General features: G+C 36.2%; 1 protein-coding gene across 4 annotated transcripts in view; it reads right to left on the bottom strand.

Moving 5' to 3' along the window:
- The window catches only part of DIAPH2 (diaphanous related formin 2), a 245,851-nt gene that overhangs the window by 94,546 nt on the left and 130,596 nt on the right, over nt 1–20,709 (bottom strand). For all 4 annotated transcript variants that reach the window (XM_075435212.1, XM_075435213.1, XM_075435214.1 and 1 more), the window contains one exon: nt 4,237–4,402. In XM_075435212.1, coding sequence (XP_075291327.1) covers nt 4,237–4,402 — 166 coding nt within the window. The remainder of the gene's footprint in view (nt 1–4,236; nt 4,403–20,709) is intronic.

Here is a 20,709-nt window from a genome sequence, read left to right as displayed (position 1 = left end):
GGAATAATGCCCAGGGAGGGAAGTAACTCAGAAGGTCAAAACTCAGATGGAGATAAAGCTGGCAAGGGATGTGAAAAGCAATAAGAAAGGCTTTTATAGCTACAAGAACAGACAAAGTAATGTGAAGGAAAATATAGGTCTGCTGCTGAATGGAGCATGGAACCTAACATCAAAGAAGAGGCTGAGGTACTCAGGGCCGCCTTTATCTCAACCTTTCCCAGCACTGCCTCACAGGCAGTGTAGGCAACTCACTGATGGCATCACAAGGCCTCTATTTCATCAAAAAGTTGTGGGACTCAAAGGGCATCTCCAATGCCTGGAAAAGGCAAATAATATGCTCATGTTCAAAGGAGTGATGAAAGCTTGGTAAACTACTAGGCAGCCATCGCTTCTGTTTTCAGGAAGATCACAGTGCAGTTCCTTCTAGAAGACATTTCCAGGTACATAAAGGACAAGAAGGTGACTGGAAACAGCCGCACTGGCCTTATCAAGGGTAAATTTTGCCTGACCAACCTGACTGCCTTTTCTAACGAGATGACTGGCTCTGTGGATGAGGGGAAGGCAATGGATGCTGTTTAATTTGGCATTAGCAAAGCTTTCAATACAGTCTCCCACAGTCATGGTGTCTTCCTTCACAGAGATACTCAAAACTCAGTTGGACAAGATCCCATGCAGCTTGAATTAACAAGCATTGCTTTGAGCAGGATGTCAAACTCTATGACCCTCTTAGCATCTCCCTCCAACCTAAATTACCTTATGATTCTATGGTTTGTCTGTCTTAAGTGTTCATAACAGAAATATTAACTACAAAAAACAGAAGCAGCAACTTGAAGAACTTCTGAACTTATAAGTCAAAATTGCCAGTAGCAGAAGAAACAAGAATCATAGAATCATTAAGGTTGGAAACGACCTCTAAGATCATTAAGTCCAACTGTCAACCCAACACCCCCATGCCTGCTAAACAAGCTTTATCAATCGACAGGCAATAGCAGTAACATAGGAGAACGACAAACAGGAACAAGTCATTGATATTTCAAAAACATCTGGAATTATACTTCAAGTCATTTACCAAAATACTATAAACATTAATGGGGCCACTTAGAGAAAACCTGCAGACATTACTATAGTCTGAACTGGACAAACTGAATAAAAATGCACGCTCTAGACAGTATTTGGAGATGCTGTGCACCCTCAGTCTTTTCTAATTGCTCCTGAATTCTTATCAGTAGTTAAGACTGTTCTACAGTACATTCCACAGATTAGGTTTCAGTGTCTTTCTTCTTTCAGGAAACACACAAGCATCAAAATGTTGCAGAAAATCTTAATTCTTTTCAGGAATTTTTTTCTTACAGAAAAAAAAAAAATTACTCTGCTGTGAACTTTTAATGCTTGCCTTAGGCCTTCCTCAAGTGTCTGGGAAAAATTAAATCCCTAAACAAGAATTTTTATGCCACTAAAGCCTACAAGTTTCTGCTCTAGTGGATAAAATAAGTCAACGAATTCTCAAAAGACCTAATTACAATTACTACTACTACATATATCTGAACAAGTGAATTGAGTGAAGCACAAATGATGCTAAGGAAAAGAAAGTGTCTCCTTAAGCTACGTAAGCCTCAGATTTCACTTTTTTCTATTGAAGCATTACTATTTAAATCAGTATGCATGATATATGTATTGTCCAAGTTCATTTCCTTATTAAAGGACTTCTTTAATAAGAGGCTTAGAAGATAAAAGGACAGATAAAAATTGTAAAGACCACAGTATCAGATGGATATAATTAACCATTTAGACCAACATGTAGCATTAGAACAGTATCCTAGCAACTTACTTTGCCCACTTTCTAAAATCATAAAGCAATGCAAGTAATTAGCCCTACTTTTGTGGACACTTGGAAGGACTATCTGTGGTGATAAATGAGATACAAAAGACGGATTACACTTGAAAAAAGCAGAGTAGTTACAATCAAATATACAAAACCTATTTGCTCAAGATCAAATCTAGCAGAAGAGAAGGGTTCAACTACAGAGGGTGTTTTAACTGTGCCAAACATTTTCACAGCCACCTCCTCCCCTCCTATTAAATAATAACAATAAAATCAAGGCAAGTCTGCTGTCTTCTCTGAGTACTGCCTAGTTCTCAGAAGAACACAGGTATTTGTTCACTCACAGATAAAGAGCAAACAAAGTAAAGTAGATGGCAAATAAAAGCCAGATAACATTTCTCAGTATAAATGATGAGGGAAGTTTATACAACTTACACCGCTGTTCCATATCCATAGAGAAGTATCTGCAGCAGTAAGATGTATACACATAATTAACAGTAGTTTGCACAAGCACTCTTAGTATCTTAATTACTCTGATTGCTATAGCTATTTTGGTGCTTAAAAATAAAGTTAGAACTGTCCTAACCTTTCAGAGGCTCACAGGACAAGCCAAAAATGAAAGAAATGAGTTTGTTGAACTGCAAGAAGAAAAGGCTCTGCAAAGACCTAATCGTTGTCTACGACGTAATGGGAGGGTGTGCAGAAGACAGAACTAGGTATATCTCTAGGTGTTCTATCGAACAATACGCCATGGACAAAACTTGGAATGTGGGAAATCTTATTCAGTTATTTATTTTTCCACCACAAGTGTAATCAAACACTGGAAGAAGGACCCAGAGAGGCTGAACAAGGTCCTGTACAACCTGCTTTAACTTGATCTTGCTTTGAGCAGAAAGTTAGACTACATAATCTCTGGAAGTCCAACCAACATAATTCCATGAATGTAGACACAGATAGCCAGCAAAATAGTGTTGATATAGTACAGAAAGTATAAAAAAAAAACCTTTATAATTTAACCCGGATTCTGCCTTTTCAGATAGTGGAACCTGGATCATCAGAAGGTGTATTGCATGTCCATACATTTGAAATTTTAGCACCACAAGCTCTGTCATGCTTCCTACATAACCAGTGCTTTTAATCCAAGATTTTTCCTCAGTTGCCCCTTTGTTCCTTAAGTTATCAAAACATTGTACATAGGTAAAGCACTATTATAATCATACATTTTGTAGCCACTATATTAAAGACTAAAGGATGCAATAACCTTTAATTTCTATAGAATACTACGTTAACATAGAAAACATAAAACTATTATACCTTGAAACTCCGAGATTTGCCCTCTATTTGAAGATATACACAAAAATCTCACATAAATCCTTTTTCCTTAACCAGCAATCAATAGACACGGATAAAATGTAGTCAGCTACCTGGCATTTCATCTTCCTTTCAAACACCCAATCAGTTATACCCACGCAAAACCACTGAAAAGCCAAGCATTACTGAAATCATAACATGAAAACATGTGTCATTAATACTACATCGTATAGTCCTCCAAAGTTCACAACACAGAGAAAAGTCAACAGTCAAATCATTGCCACTGTCATTTTTTACAGTCTTAAGCACAGCTTTTTGATACAAACAAGATCTTTTATATATGATTCAGTAGCACCCTCACCCCAAACTCAATGCTTCACTCTCACAGAATTACTTACAGAAAACCATTTTAAACTTGAAACAATGATAATTTTATCTGTTCCTGGAACTGTGATGTGGCATTCTAGGCATCTGTTTTCGCTGTGCACTTCCTATGGTGTAGTTAATGATGGCTCTCAAACAGTCACAAGGAAAAAAGACAAATCCATTAAACAACTTAGCTGTTTAAAACGAAATTCTTAAATTCCCTTATAAAAAAGCCATACGCTGACATCAACCACAATGGATGACTTGAAATAGTTATATAAGCATCGAAGTGAATTTCATGAGTTCTCTCAGCAACACAGAGCTCATCTTGAAAGTCTCAGCCTGAGTATCACAGCATCATTAAGGCATCAGCCAGACACTGACACAACATGAATGTACACGTGTCCATTCAGGTCTTGATTTTAACATGTTTTTCAGTATCACACCTGCTCATTGTGCATCAACCAACAGGCAAGTTTTTTAACAGAGGAAAAACATTTTCTAATTATCCATATGTCTCAGCCACACTGACAGTTGATTTGGCAAGTTACAAACTGGAGGATGATAGTTATCAGTGACAAAAATCTAAATAATTCTGGAAGCTTTCATCCAACTTCCTGCCACAGAACAAAACACACAGTTAACTATAAGACAAGAAATAGAGGGAAGAGGAAAGAATTAACATTGGGAGAAAGAAGAAATAAGAATATATATAACATTTTGCAGACATTACTCACCAAAAACAGAGTTCTGAAGTTGCTCAGATCACCAAAGAATTCTTCTATGCTTACTACTTTGGGATCAAAGGTAAAGTATTCTCCCAAATTTTCATACAACTTAATCATGTTGTTGTGCATGTTGGACAATTTTTCATACTGCTCTCGGGCACTCTCAGCAAAGCTGTAAGGTTTTGTTAAGGAAAGTGATTCAAATACAATCCAATCTAACAGTAAAAAACAAACAAGTAACAGAAGCTTAGTACAAAGGTTACAACTGGAAAATCTGCAGGCACCGCCCTGCTTTCAAACACAACATTTTTATATATTAATGTTACATGTCCGCAAGTTCATACCAACATAAGGTGGTGGCACACTTTTCCATTAAATGATCCCTTTCCAATGGTGAAGATTTGCCATTAATAGACTCTACAACTGACTTTACAACATTTCTAAATATCTTGGCCATTTTTCTTCTACTAAATGGTTAAAGTTGTGAAATACATTCTATGAAAAGACATATGGAAAAATAGCTTCCTGTGATAATCTCTGATGCCCTACTCTGTTCAAGTGATGTCATGTCCTCTGTATTATACACATATATTTTTTACGTACAATTTGCATTGTGCATAACTACAAATGACAAAATTAACATAGAATTATAGAATTATTTGGGTTGGAAGGGACCTTACTGATCATCCAGTTTCAATCCCCCTGCCATGGGCAGGGACACCATCCACTAGACCAGGTTGCACAAAGCCCCATCCAACCTTGCCTGGAACATGTCCAGGGAGAGGGCATCCACATTATGACCTCTAATTTTCTTTTCCTTTTATTATAGACGTGTCTTCTTTGTGGATTCTTTAATGCATAGCTACAAAGCTCAGCTCACGCCTCAAGTTTCCTGTAATAGGTACACTCATTTGGGTACTCTCTCCTCTTAACTGTGTAATTTCATAGAACTTATAAAAATGGAATATCCACCCACCTGCCCCAGTTAACTGACAAACAGCTTTGAAAAATTATTAGCAAGAAAAACATCATGGAACAGCATAAGTCTTTTTTCCCTTTAGGAAATATGGAAGTCTAGAAATGAAACTGAGATTGACTTCCATCCCAGCAGTCATCCTTAAAAGTTTGACATAATTCTTTAAAATAGAAAAATGTGGGGTTTTTTCCCCCATATGAAAAAAAAAATATTTGGAACAATTTGTTTGGATATCCATGAAGGGTGTGAGCTACTAAGAGAAACACTAGTTTGCCTCAAAGCAAGTTTCAGTCTGCTGTTATCTTGTGTTTCGGTTGTCTAGATCCACAAAGATACAAAGTCCCAAATCACTGTTAAAAAAAACAGCTAGTGCACCATTAAAGTAGTCCTGCTGATACTGAATTGTAGCTGATGAAAGTGTTGTGCTGTACATATCAAATCCCAAGAACAACAGCCACAAGTTATTCCCTGAACTACAAAAATCATGCAGCCTGGCTCCCTGTGGCTTTCACTTGTAAGGGGTTCTCTTCCATGCGGATTCTGATCCTTAAAACAGCAGAGCTCATGCTTCAACCTTTCCCCATACTAGAGTCTCTAATTTGAGACTCTGCCTAGTATCGCATTTCTAATTACTCAATATCTTTGAGATCCCTATCTCTCTACAAAATAACAAACAACGTGGAAACTAATTAGGGGGAAGAGACATACAGAGAAATTGCATAAGTCACGTATTTTTGAGACTAGACTAAATCCAAAACCGACTCTTCAGAAAATAGTCAAAAAATTGCAGAACGAAGAAAGGAAATTAAGGTGGATATTCTGTTCGTAACATTTCTGTAGTGTTTGGATACTGTTGAGCACTTAAAAGGCTGTCATCTCACAAGCTACATGCAAGAGTAATAAGGCTGAAAGTATATTCCATTAGGAAGAGGTCTAATATTCCACTTGGATTTTCCTGCTCTAACTAATGGGAGGTATGTAAATAGTAATTTAAAAATTGATTTTCAAAAGTATGATCAAAAACTTTATACAATGTAAATTTTCCTCCCAAGAAACTGGTTTTCCAAGTAATCCTCTCTTCTTCATAAAAGCCTCAGTAGCATAAAAGGAAAGATGTATTTTTTTGTCAGCTTATAATGTTCATTTACAAGGGCAAAAAGCAGAAACTAACAAATGTGATGGATATTAATATATAAATATGAAGATTCTGAAACAGTAACATCTACCTACATAGTTTCATACCAGTGCAAACATAGTAGTAATACTTATATTTTCCATTTATTGAAATCAAGTTTAACCTGCTTGGATAGAATTTCAAGCTTGGACTGTTGAATCCCTCATCTTAATACAAGACAAACTTGGTATAGTTCAGCCTTCAATGGCATCTAACTGTACAAAAGGAAATTAAAGTTTAATGACAAGGATACATTAAATAGGTAATAATAGTACGTTATTGAGCTAGTCTAAAAGTTTTAGAAAAACATGAATTGCGGTAGAGTCAGCAAACTACTGTGTTAACTCACCAAAAATACGAGGAAAAAGAAATACAAAGGTATACAGTTACAGAAATTGTATCTGTGATTCCTTTTTCACTCTGAGGGTGACAGAGCACTGGCACAGGCTGCCCAGGCAGGTTGTGGAGTCTCCTTCTCTGGAGTTCAAGACCCGCCTGGATGCGGTCCTGTGCAGCCTGCTGTAGGTGACCCTGCTTCCGCAGGGGGTTGGACTAGATGACCCACAGAGGTCCCTTCCAACCCCGAACATTCTGCGATTCTGTGAATATAAACCCGAATTAATATACTAACAATGACTGAAAAGCCTGAAACAAAGAAATGAAAAAACCTTCAAACAATCCAGATTTGAAATTAATTCATTGAGACAAAGCTCCTAGAGTCAAAATCTCCATTCAGGTTGCACATTCAACATGAGAAAACACAACAGTAATCACTAAAAAGAAAAAAAACCCAATACTGCTACTGAAACTGGAACATATTTTAAAGTAACACTGTAGAAACATATACTGTTATTTCAACATTATTATTTTTTATCTAGGAAGTGCCAAACTGCAAATAAGAAATACCTTTAACAGATGGCTCGTAAGACAAAACAATGTCTGTAAGACAGATGAATATGATGACCAAAGAGAGAGTAGATCTTCATACTTGTAAAATACTAGTAACTTCAAACATCACCTTGAAACGTACTACTTCAAGTCACTGCAAGGACTTCATCAGCATAATCATTCCAGAGAAGCAACACCATAGCTGCCTAAGCTATTTCATGAAAAAACATTACTGAAAAATCTAAGCTATCAAAACTTTGCATAATAGAAATACTTAATTCCAACAGTTTTCATTAATACAGATTGAAGCTTTGACGACTGCTAATTTAAAAACTGTAAACAAGGTTTCATTCTTACTATTCTGAACCAAAATAAAAATCACAGAACTATCAAGTGTAAAGACGCTTGTTCAGCTAAGAGAAATTACTTTAATCGCAACCTTTGTTCTCCACATGCATGCATTTTTTAGTTTCTTTCACAACCTTATGAAAATTCCAAGCCAAGACTTTACAAAACATCACTTATAAACATTTTTTTTCCATCTTTGTTACCATACCTATCTCCCAAAGTTCCACATCAACCAAAAAAAAATTGGTTTGACATCAAACGTACGGAGAGCTGTCGCGTTACTACGATTAGGAAATGCACCACTGCAACAAGAACAGAACCATACCTAACCGCCACCTAGGCAACTTGGTACCTCTAATCCTTACTGATGTTTTGAAATACCTATTTTAATGGGAACTAGGTAAAGGCCAGTTTATGCCCTTTAATTGATTTCCTTGTTTATTTTTTAACACTATCGCAGATGGCAACTACACAAAATTTCTCTGAGACTTTTTAGGTGTCAAGTTTGAATTTCTGAAGAAGTGCTATTGCAGTTTAGTATTTACACGTGTCTTCCAAGAGCACTATCCTATTTCACTGGTTTCAACATACCACCCTGAGATTAATAAATTAATCACTGTTCAGTAACTGGTACCCAAACTTTAACAATAGATGCTTTACCATGCAATCCAGTAAAATTCTCTGTACACCAAGCTGCTAAAGAACTCTAACAAAATTAACATGTAAACAAACAACAAAAGAAAATTTCATGTCTTTTAAACTACAAAAATACAGGCAAAGGCAGAGCATTAACTTCCATTATCCTTACTATTTTGTTAACTTTTGTTGCCAAATTTCATTTATCTACTAATTCTACTTTTTCCTGTGCTTTTCCTGTTAAAAGAGAGGTTGGGAAACCTCCACACATTTTTGTCTGTCTTTCTTTTTTTTTTCCCCAAAAGGATTCTGTTTACATTTGTATTACAGCTGCCAGCTTAAGTTTCCATCCAGTTCTGTGGTTTGCTTGACAATGACCACCACCAGCAAGGGAAAAAAAATGTTTAAATACCCAGATGGATGCAGTGAGAACATTAAGTGTAGCGTCATTATCAGTATACAAGTAAATATTAGTACATCTGTATGAAGCCAGCTGTAGTGACTGAAAATATGTTTTCTGTAAGTCAATGATTTTTCACACTTTGAAATATGACCAGATGACTACAGTTTGCTGGTATTTCAATGCAATGCCTAAATTAACTCACTCAATTAAGCAAGCAAGGGATACAAATGTTACCATGACACTATGCTACAACATTATGTCAGAGATAAAGAATCACTAATTACCATCAACAGTAAAATTAAACTCTTCCTGTCCATATTAGGACCACTACCACAGTACTTCCATGCTTTCTCCTGGATTCTTCCATGCAAACAGATGAGAAAAAAAGATCAGAGAAACCAAGGTTAAAGACTCCAGATCCGCTGGAGGGAAAGTCATCACTTCTACCTTAACATCTGCTATGAATTTCACATCAATATATCAATACCTTGAACAACAGAGTTAATAAAGCACCTGAACACACAAAAAACTCACTTGCCCGAAGGTAAGACCTATTACTGTCAGCATTTACAAAGAAAATGAAAGCCAGCACTGACAGCTTGGCATTCATCAACAATAAATATCCCACAGTAGAAAGAACATTGGCAATTTCACTATAATTATAAAAAATGTACTGGTGTTCCAGCCGTTAAAGAGGCTCCTCTCCAGGGTACACAGTCACCATAAAAATTGAATTTAAGGGATGTTGGCCACAGGTGTGAAACAATAAAACAAACAGACCACAGAGTTGGTGCCTTTGATACCTCCAGAAGAAGAAAGAAGACACTGCAAACAAAGAGGAGATACCTGCCAGAAACTTCTGAACATTTTCCAAGAGCATTTCGAAAACCAAACAGAAGTTCTCAACATATCCTTCCAGCTACCTGTGACAGGTAGAACTGTCCTTCCAGCTACCGGTTACAGCTGAAAACAGGGGAAAGCAGCAGTCCATTGGGAGAGTTTTTCTTGTAATGCTCGATTCTCAGAAGTTTGTGCTGACACAAAAGAAAAAAATCATTTAAGTAAGAGGCAGCTGGCATTACTACAGATGGATTAACTCCCAACAGAGAGCAAAAACACAAGGACAAAGGAAAATCAAGGCCCGGTGGGACTAGAGATGAAAGATGTTCTCATTCATAGAGAGTGTCAACCTAAAGGGAAAGAACTGATGGATTTAGCATATGATACAAATTAGCATTATAATGAGGAGGTAGAAAATAATCAGCCTAGGATTTTCCAGGAGCCTGGAAAAAAAGTCACCTGAACTTTATTTATTTAAATATCTGATCTACTTATTTTTAAGTTCACTTCAGTTTTACTGAATATATCAAGGTTTCTTATTCTGCTATACACACTGGTCCTAATACTCCTTACAGACAGAAACCATTCTCAAAAGACAGCACAACATCACTACAAAATCTGAAACATGGTTTTATTACAAATCTCCATATGATTTCCTTCCAGTCTGTCCACACCAGTCTTTTTAGGTGCATCTCTGTTTGCTTCTACAGCTAGATTTTATGACAAATTGGCTTTAGATAAAAATTATAGTCAATCATAATTTGTAATATATTTACAATAGGAAAACTGATAATCCATTTACTATTTCCAATATAAGTAACTTTCTTCTTAAAGTAACGCATTTTTGAAAAATACACAGTGTTGGTTTGTTAGCTTTAAGTTGCAGATTGATAAATCTGTGCTGAGGAGTGCAAAATGTCCATGAACTATACCACTATGCAATGATAAAGCTCTGAGCCTTCATAATCCTAAATACTGAAAGACTGAAAATGTATGTGTCAACGTGTATTCTTTCATGCTTTACCAAATTTACAACTTGAAATAATTTATTATTCTGTTAGCTAGTCCAAACTCGAGTACTCATTTACTACTCTGAAAATTGACAATTTCCATCAGAATGTTCTGTGTCCCAGATAATGCAGTTTAATTAAAACTGGCTTATTAGAATTTTGATGACCAATTATATGTTCGAATATTTCTCTCCTGTCCTGAGCTGAACTGTGGAATTAATGTCAGCAGTACTTGAAGCAGAAGGGAATGCAGCCGCATAGCATAATGCCACCATATTATTCCGGAGACACACAAAAACACCACAGCTCTTTGAAGAGATGGATGCATCTCGAATATCTGGAACAACCAGCACACCAATAGTTGATGCCTTGATAAAATTACAACTTCGTTATTAATCCAATGCAGAATATAAAAATTTTAACAGTATAAAACCAGTCTATTTTCTTTACTGTGTATTCTATTCTGAGGAAATGGAAGTCAGTTTTACTTCCGTTAACTAATTGTCAGTCAGCTGAATCCATAACATGTTACTGCAGATATTGCGGTAAAATTATAAAATGTGCTGAAAAACTGCCTATTCGAAAAGCTTGAAAGTAAAACTGTTGGAGCCCAAAATGACACAGTTGAGGGAGAAGTAATTAGGCAGAAAGAACTATGTAAATAAACACACAACAGTTGATTTTTGTTTGCATGCTTTTATGATGTATTAGATAAAGCATAGAAGAGCAGGATTATATCATAAATGTTGCATTTCACTAATATCAACGTGTGTATCACCAGATCTACTTGCAAATTAACCTTACTCCTAGGTGGCACTCGACATCCTCAGCAGTACGAAATTCACGAAAGGAAATTCAGTGCACAGTAGAGCAGGCAAGAAATTGGAAAACAGTTAGGAAGACTCTGCTTCCACAGAAGGATCTGCGTTTATACCTAAAGGTACTTCAATGAAAATTCACAACCCAATTTCTCTTCGGCCTTCCATATTTCTGAGTCTGAATCAAGTGCTGAGTAACAGTCAAGCTGAGTTTAAATGGGTGACAGCACTGGAACAGGTTGTCCAGAAAGGTTATGGAATTTTGGAGACAATGAAAAGCCATCTGGACACTTCTGCAAGCCTGCTCTGGATGGCCCTACCTGAGCAGGAGGGTTGGACAAGATGACCTCCAGAGATCCCTTCCAACATCAATCGTTCTGCGATTCCGGGAAATCCACATGAACAAGACTTGGGTGACTCTGTTTATATATTATTTCAACTTGAAAAATATAAACCCTCAAATAATTTCTTTCCCTCTAAGCTGGATATATAAAGCAACTTCATTCCATTAAAAAAATCCCAAATCTACAAAGAAGCTTTACACACTGCACTTTACCCAAATACAGTTCTTCCCACTCCAAACGTGCCAAAATTAAATCATATCATGAGAACTGCTGATGAGAAACATGAAAAACTAAAAACAAACCATTTGGCAGAACCCTCCCTATTAACTATAAACATCCAGCTCTAAAATTACCTTGCTGAATACTTTATTATTTCAACAAAGCAAATGGTCTTTATTTTAACTTGGTTTTCAATAAAATGGATTATTCTCTTCATTATCAGCATTTCACAAGACACTAACAACTCAGCTAAAGCAAGCGTAAGGACCAAATCATTGAGTTTACGTATCTGCACTGGGTTTGATTTAGCTTTCTATCCACACTTAAACCAACTCATTGTCTGACTTTACAAAAAAGAACCAAACCCATGACCTGTGAAAATAATGTAATCCCTCTGGCACGATCACCTGAAATGAAAACCATCAGCAGACTGCTTGCTAATCTATTGCCATACACCGCGCTTAGAGCAAAGGCTTTTTTTCCCCCCCACGGCAACACTTATCCACTACTTATATTGAAGAAATACACTTCAACAAGAATACAAATATTTTTGTTAGGATTTCCAAACAACTACCACTAAGTGTGAAAATTTACTAAACATATTTCAACCATACAAACTGCATTCTGTCATTTCAAAACCCTTGCACACCATTTCGGAGCAGGATTCTGGATCAAGGAAGTGCCAAGGTAGGCAAAAAAAAATGTTTTATATAGCTAGCAGAGAAAGTTTGATTCAATAGCGTCATCATCTTTAATGAAGAATGTACCAGTGCTTTTGGTTTCTAATCTCTCAGCTCATTCATAATAGAGCATTCTTTGAATCGAACTGGAGAAATGCAAACAGAACTTATTAGCTGAAGACAGAAATTCAGCTTTAATAACAGTAAGTCATTTACACTCATAGCTTTATTTTCACCTGCTATCCGTATGTAAACAGATGCTAACAATTTTATCTTTCACACTACATACATAACGTATCTCTGTGACTACAGAGAAGACAAGACTTCTGGAGCATACACAGATAATTATGAATCACAATTATATACTTCATTTTTTCTTCCTGTTGAAAGCCTTTGTTCCCTGAGGGGGAAGGGCAGAAATCTCCATTACAATACACTTCATCTACCCAAATTCAAACCCAAAGAAACCCCCACAGAAGGAGCTCCATTTTCTCTGTTTACACAAAACCACGTACTTCTGAAGAGCTTAAAGATTCACTAATAAAATAGCCATAAAAAGCTCAGTGTGGGAATTTGTTTCTTATTACAAAGCAAATGACCTCATCATTCAGCTTTTGACAGAATAGCCCAGAAAAACCCCACAGAAGAACAGCCGCTTCTCAGCTGTCATACAGCAGAGGTGTATGCCTCTCCCTGGCCTTCATTACTTCAGTACATGAAGTCATTAACTATCAGAATTAACACAACTGCATTCACTGCGTACAGATGCTATTTCAGTGTTTCTGTTCAAGAAAATGAAGCACAGAAAGATCATAACCATATGCTAGCTGTGACCTGCTCCTTCTTCCTAAATTGCAGAGTTGTGCCTAAATTCACGTTAATTAAGATGAGTCTTTCTGACTCGTCCCTAAACAGCTATAAAACTTTCATCTTGATAAACACTAGAAAGATCTGTCAATGTTTACTTACTGCTGGCTCTAAGCAATTGTATCAACTCCTAATTTTCATGCATTCAAACTTCTCAATAATGAAAAGACTATTTCCATTGATTCTACATACAGCGCTTTACTATGCACAAGAGAAAGCTTATGTCAACATAATTTCAATACTGCCTTTTTTATTTATACTTCTGTTAATCAGGACGTAAAGATCAGCGTTCATTCTTCTAAAAGTCCCCCAGGAACTCTCTAGGCAAAAAACTGATAAACAAGGGCCTATTTTCTAAAACATTCAATCCAAGGAACAAAGCTCCACAGGCTGTTTCTTAAATTGGTTTATATTGGAAAAGTCTGCTCAAAGACTTACGATGCAGATTGAAGAATTTCCTGTGGTAGCATGAAGAAGCAAACGTTAAAAGTCAGTAAAAGCACTTGGCTCCTCAAACAGAACACATAAAAGGCAGCATTTAGAAAGCCACAGGCTAGACAGAAGGGAATATCTTGTCTATCTTAAATAAATATATTTTTAAAAATTGAAAAAGGTCAAAATTAGACCTAGATATTAACCGGAATTAACCTAAAACCACTAATTATTATTATTATTATTATTCAGAGAAAAAGGTAGTTGATGACCTCAGAAGTTGAGGGGGTTTTCCATAACTGTAACAGGGAAATCCCTAAGTCCATACTCCCATTTTTAACAGAAGACAGAAAGATCAAAACAATTTCCAAAAGCTCTAGAACTCCTGAAAGCAAAACAAGCCTTTCATCCTAACAAATACAAAGCTTTATTTCCATTGATGAAATCACCAGAATTTCGAAACTGCTTTTGCAAAAACATGCTGAGGAATTGAATTTTCTGACCCTGCCCGACAGGTGAAAACCATCCTTTTAAGAGATCGGCAAAACCCCATTCACGAATGAAAGAGGTGGGCTATTGAGCTTCATGTGTTCTCAACTGGAAGTTGTGAGAACTGTTAAAGAGATAGATAAAGGAAGATTATACCAGATGAAGAATGAAATAGATAGATACAGGTATAGATATAACTTCACACTGAGTCTATACTGGTTACTTATTTCCTGACCTTCCCGCACACTTCTGAAGCCTTTTTAGATCGATAGCACTTACTTCAATGCGACGATGGCATGAAGTGGGAGTAAGTGATGGGAGTGCTACAGCAATGGATACCAGAAGATGACAGGACACAAGGAAGACAAAAAGAATCTTACAACATTATAGAGGAATATAAAGAATTCTACAGCTTATTATTACAGCTTGGTACTGCTTTGCAGGTTATTCTTCTATACTTGTATAAAATTCACAGATCTTTGCTCAGATCCTTCAAAGTCACGGATCACGTTTTTGCCTGGAATCCCATACTAAGAAGTCTGCAAAGTAGTTGCTCCCTAGATACTTTATGCAGGTGCTTTTCCAGCACTTTCTACAACAGAAATCATCTAGTTCTTCACTCAGTTCTCATTTGTGATACTTTGGTTTAAAAATAATTTGAAACAATATGAAGAGTGGTATTTATAGCTTTTTCAAATTCAAATCTCCCTCATTTTTTTGTGGTGGCAAACAATTAATTACAACCACTATTCATGCATTAATTAGAAAGCAACACAGAAGACATAACAGTCAAGAATATATCAAACAGAAAACATTGCAAAAGTAATGGATTTCTAGCATACACTCCCTGGAGAACAATTAGATATAAATCTGTTTAGATGAATAAAAACAAGAAAGAAAACAACTAAAATGCAGCTAGTACAAACAAAATGATTCTGAAAATTTGTTTTGCATCCTAGATTCAAATTAATTAAATGTGACTGTTTCAAAGAACACAAAGCACTGACAAACAATGTTCTAACAACAATAAAAAAAATAGTTGTTAATACCAATTTCAGCAGAGCCACGGTAAGGTAGCCACTCCTAGAAATATCATATTAGCTTTGGAACACACAATGAGATACCTTAAGCAGTAATTACAGCTTTGCTTGCCCTGAATCTTTCAGAGAAACCGCAACCACATTCACTTTCTCTTTGATCGTGCAGTTTTTCCTCACTTCATCTGGATTTAATTAAGAGGCATGTTTGAGCTGTCAGTTGTACCCTGTTTCAACAAGCTTCAGTCAATGGATCTGATGGTTACCTCATCTAGATAAAGTTTTTCTGTAAAGCATGGGGAAGGAAGAGAGAAGTGACTCCTTACGTTTCTAGGTTTCCTTTAATGCAGCAACATCAGAAGTCCTCATTTCCTTGTTTTTAGAAATCTGAAAACGTTCAGATCATATAGTGTTTCAAGAGCCTAGATGTTCAAAATCAAGTAGGAAAAGGAATGATTTTACATCATCTGGTAAAAAAACATAAAATAAATGCATTCAGATTGAGATTTGTTTAGTGGAAACAACTGTTGTAATGTGTTCACAAACTCAAGTGCAGCAGAAAATAAGAATGAAAGACTACACTAAAAATAAGAGTCTGTTTTGCACCTAGTGTTTAGAATACCAGCTGCATACTTAAAACCACACATCATACATGATTTGAGTAAAACAGTGCATGTCCCCTTTCCCTCCTCTTTTCTCTCCAGATATTAATACCAAAAATATGTAACCATAACTCCTTGGGCTATCATTTGCTAGGAACTCAGCACCCCATGCACACAAACAGCCTTGCCCCAAATGGCTTGGATTAAAATGAAGACAAGTCAGGGAAGTGAAGTAATCCCTCAAATTTCTATCTCAGCCAGCAAACACTTAAGAATATTTCTTTAACAAATGTTCTGGTCAGGCAGAAAAGCAAAAGGCGTGATCATAGGGCAATCCAAATCTGAAGTGAAAGTCTCCTCTACACAGACATACTGCTTTAAAAAAATGAGGACACTTTCTTGATGACATGCTTCCCCTCCAAAACATTTATTTCTGTAATTTCTTTTTCTTTTGGGGGAGTGGAGCAGAGTAGAGGGCAAAAGAGGTTCCATCAACACCAACATTTTTGATAAAGCAATGTCTCATGACAGCTTGATTTTGATATCTAATGCTGCAGATCCAGGAATTTACAGAGTCAGCTCTCCCTTTAATTTCAGATTTTAAAATAAGCATAAAGCAACTAGAAAATGGATCTCTAATGAATTACTATTTTAGCAGCGCACAATTCTTTACAAAAATATACTTCAGTGATCTGGACAACTTGGTTTAAAATAAATTTAAGGATGAAAGCACAGTTTCCTTCAGGAATCTACTGAGAATCAAGAAGCCTTTAGATTTCCATGTACTTCAGTATATTTTTGTTCGTAGAGTTTTATTCTTCAGAATCTCCTAAACAGGCAGGGTTTTCTTCCTATATAATTTTTCATGTATCTGTAGATTACTGTCAAAAAATTCTCTCACTAGTTAGCCAACATATACTCTAAAAATGGATATCAGCAATCTTTTTATACTTTCCTCCTTTCTTGTATAAAAATCCTTTCTCAATCTCAGTCACTACTAGCTTTAAAGCAGAATTCTAGATGCAGTCTTGAAGGTGCAGAATAGAATGGAGCTCCCTCATGTGGTAAATCTACATAATCTCAAGGATTAAACAAAAAAAATCCAACACAAATCTATATTCAAATATCTGGACTTCAACAGACAACCTACAAAAGTCTGTACTCTATAATTTAAAGAAGCTATGTTTTTCAATAAATAAAAATCAGAAAAATAAGCTATCTGAGGTTATTAATTGCCACAAATCTACCTGTTGCAGATCATTACGCCTCCACACCTGTAACACTTGCTATACTTCCTTCTTTATTCATACTATAACGGAACCTACAGATTGCTTGTACATGCCTGGTCGCAGGGTAGTACAGCCCAGTATGAAAAAGATCAATATAATCTTTTGTCCTCTCGCATCAGAGCTTTCCTTCTTATAAAGAAGATCTGAAGGTGGAAATACACTGTCAGAAAAAATTAGTAATTTGCTTTGTATAACACTATTTTCATTTATGATCTTCCATATTCTTGTATTTTTAAATATTAACTTTATGAAAACTGTACCATAGCCCAGAGTAGTTAAAATTCAAAGGATCATTTTCCAAAGGGATTTGTCATTCCTTTTACTGATATCAAAGGGTTGTAAGAGAAATGAACATCATGCATTAAACCAGGACACATTATTAGGTGATTTTCAAGTTCAATGTAAGGCATAATTATACCTATATAATCCTATGGTTATCACCTGGAACACACCATGGGCATTTTTAGTTTGCTTTAAGAAAGATGAATCAAACAGGAAAAAAATAGAGAAAAGAACGTATGACAATAAGGGAAGCAGAAAGCTCTTAAAAGTGTGTTGTGTGTTGAATCTGGCAGAAACACACTTTCCAGCTGATTCAATTCTTCCTGCATACACCTGAATGAAGGGGAAAACAAGAAGGAAGGAGAAGAGTCCTTCAAAGACCAACAGTAAAGTAACAAAAAATGAGCATCAACTGAGTCTGAAAATCCAGATGAACTGAGTAAATCCACCATCTGGGAAAAAAAGTTCTTCAAAAAAGCTTCTAATGGGCATAACCAGTGGCATTTAAGCACAAAGTGTTAATTTAATTCATAGATTGAATACTTGTACGAAAAACAATTGTCTTTCATATTTTTTGGCTCGATATACTTCTATTTCTTGCCTCCCGTCCAGGCTCAGTCACACACCTTTCTGCGGTAACCCCACCCAACCTGACAGCCTTCCTTTCAACTCCATGTAAAACAATTTGCAAACTTAACTAACTTCTTCAGTATATAGTATCTACATAAACATAACAAAAAAACTGAAGTCAACACACTTCAAATGTTATCTCTGCACAACAAAAAGAACATGACCTGAGCAAAATTCAAAATACTAATTTTCCTCCTTGAGGTACTCTGAACATATGATCTATACTGCATTTCCAACTGTGCTTGCTTCTTGGTTTTTTTACCTTATAGAAAAGGGAAGATAGCATACAATTGCTCTTACCAACAAACTATACCCATGAATGCACGCGTACACGTGTCCGCTACCCTTTTTCTGAAATATAGTACCACACACTTTGCCAGAGTTGTTCTCACACTATTAAGTCCTGACTCCTGATTGCTCTCACAGGGTCCTTTAGTAATTCTCTCCCTTGTGTTTGCATTATTTACTGTTTCATTATCTGACAATTTAACCTATATGTTGTTTGCCTTTTGTTATAGACTGAAACTACTGTATGAAAGCAGACCTCGCACCAGTCCCTGAAGAACCTGACTGATACCTTACTCTACTAAATATACTGCTACTTAGCATCACCCTTTCTTTACGCCCTTAAGGCAGTCTGTAGTCCCTGAGGCTGATCTCATCTCAAGGCAAATCAACAAGTTTCACGTAACTGGTCAAGCACTGAAACAATCATTTACTAATATGTCTCTGCTGGTTTATATCATGTTTTGCTCATAAAAGAATGAAATATCTCATGATCAATTATGCATGGCTATGTAGGATTCCTTTTTCATCAAGGAACATAAAGATATTTCCACACAGAAATACAAAAAAAGCGAACGAAGCCACGTACCTAGCAAAAGCACAGCAAAGTATCATTTAAAAATTGTATTAGGATCAAAATAAACATGTGGAATCTCACCAGATTAGACCTGTGCCGTTTAAAGCTTTTCAAATTCTATTTCACTAAGCAACACACAGCTGTATGTTATTAACATTAAATATCTCAACATAAAATATCTCAACAGTATCTGTTATTAGATGGCATGCAATAAAAATAGACTAACAACTCTTTTGATGCATAGTGCACCACAGAGGAAAATACAGAATTTCAGCACCCCTTGAGGAAAGTTTCATACTTTGTGTGATTAAACGCTGCCCCCCCCCAAACTGCCCACCTTTACTCCAGCAAGCTTCAGTATGCCTCATTAAAGCTGCGAGACATAGTAAACCAAAGGAAACAGCTTTAGCTTTGCAACTGACAGCGTGTTTGCTCAGGTTCAAAATAAACCCGTTATTCCACATACCCTGCAAGAAGCTCTTGTAATTCCACAATGGCTGTTTAAATTTACAGATTTAATGTAGCAGATAGACTGACAGTTTCTTCCATCACTATTTCTCACGTACCTCCTAGTATCACATTTACTAAAAAGAAATAAAGCAGAGGCCATAAATATATGAAGGTTAAAACTATGCTCAAACCTCCTCATTCCAATAAACAGTTTAAGGAAAATATACTTCACGTCACACTGTCTCTCAGTAGGAAGACTGGACTTGACCAAGCGGGAAGATATCAAAGGTTTTTTTCTACAAGGTTAAACTCACCTTTAATTGGAAACTCTCTAATTCTACAAGGGTTGCAGCTTAGCAACCACGGACGCTCAAAGGACATTAGTGAATGAATGAAAATAAAGTTTCACTTAAAATGGCTAATATAAAAACCTGTATAGCAATTCTGAAATTGTAAAATATAATACGTTCCATAACTCCCATAAGGATTGTAAGAGTATCATGACAAATTGATCGATTTTTCCACTAATTTAGGAAGAAGCTTATTTGGGAAAACAACTAGTAACATCGCAATTTACTGTATTAAATAACAAACCAAACCCAGCTGGTTTCCAGTCATGACCAGAAAAGGAGACTCATAACACTAGGATAGTAGAATAACCTGCCTTGTTTCAGCAACAGATCTTTGTAAGTTAACTTAGCACAAAGATTCGCAGCTTTCACCCACTGCACATTACAGCAAGCACAATGGGAAAATGTGTTGCAGGACTAGAATATTTATACACAGCAGAAACAGTATGTTAAACCTTATATTAATTCAATTATGTCTCTTGACCTTCATAACAAGTATCTAGTCACACAAAACATGACATCAGTCATGCAAATATTTCAAAGCAATTTTAGTGGGGGATTAATTTTTTTCTCAGGGTGAAAAATCAGGTAAGTGAAAGGATTAGTAAATGCCACAAGGCCATACTGACATTTCTCAATGAAAATGAAATTGAATAGCAACAGTTATATGATAACTGTCACTGAACACCGGGATCTCTTAAAGAAAAAAAAGAAAAAAAATATTACAGCTTCTGGAATTGTCTCTGTGTGAGTGCTGCTGTGCTGCTCAGGACTGAGATCTTCAGAATGTTTCTGACATTGTGCCTTCTAACTGCAATAGGTCTTGGCCATATTCCTGACCTGCTGATTATCTAAT

This window comes from Opisthocomus hoazin, chromosome 14 (genome assembly GCF_030867145.1).
Source record: "Opisthocomus hoazin isolate bOpiHoa1 chromosome 14, bOpiHoa1.hap1, whole genome shotgun sequence".
NCBI lineage: Eukaryota > Metazoa > Chordata > Aves > Opisthocomiformes > Opisthocomidae > Opisthocomus > Opisthocomus hoazin.
Note: the sequence above shows the minus strand (reverse complement) of the source record. Positions and strands in the feature narration are given on the sequence as shown.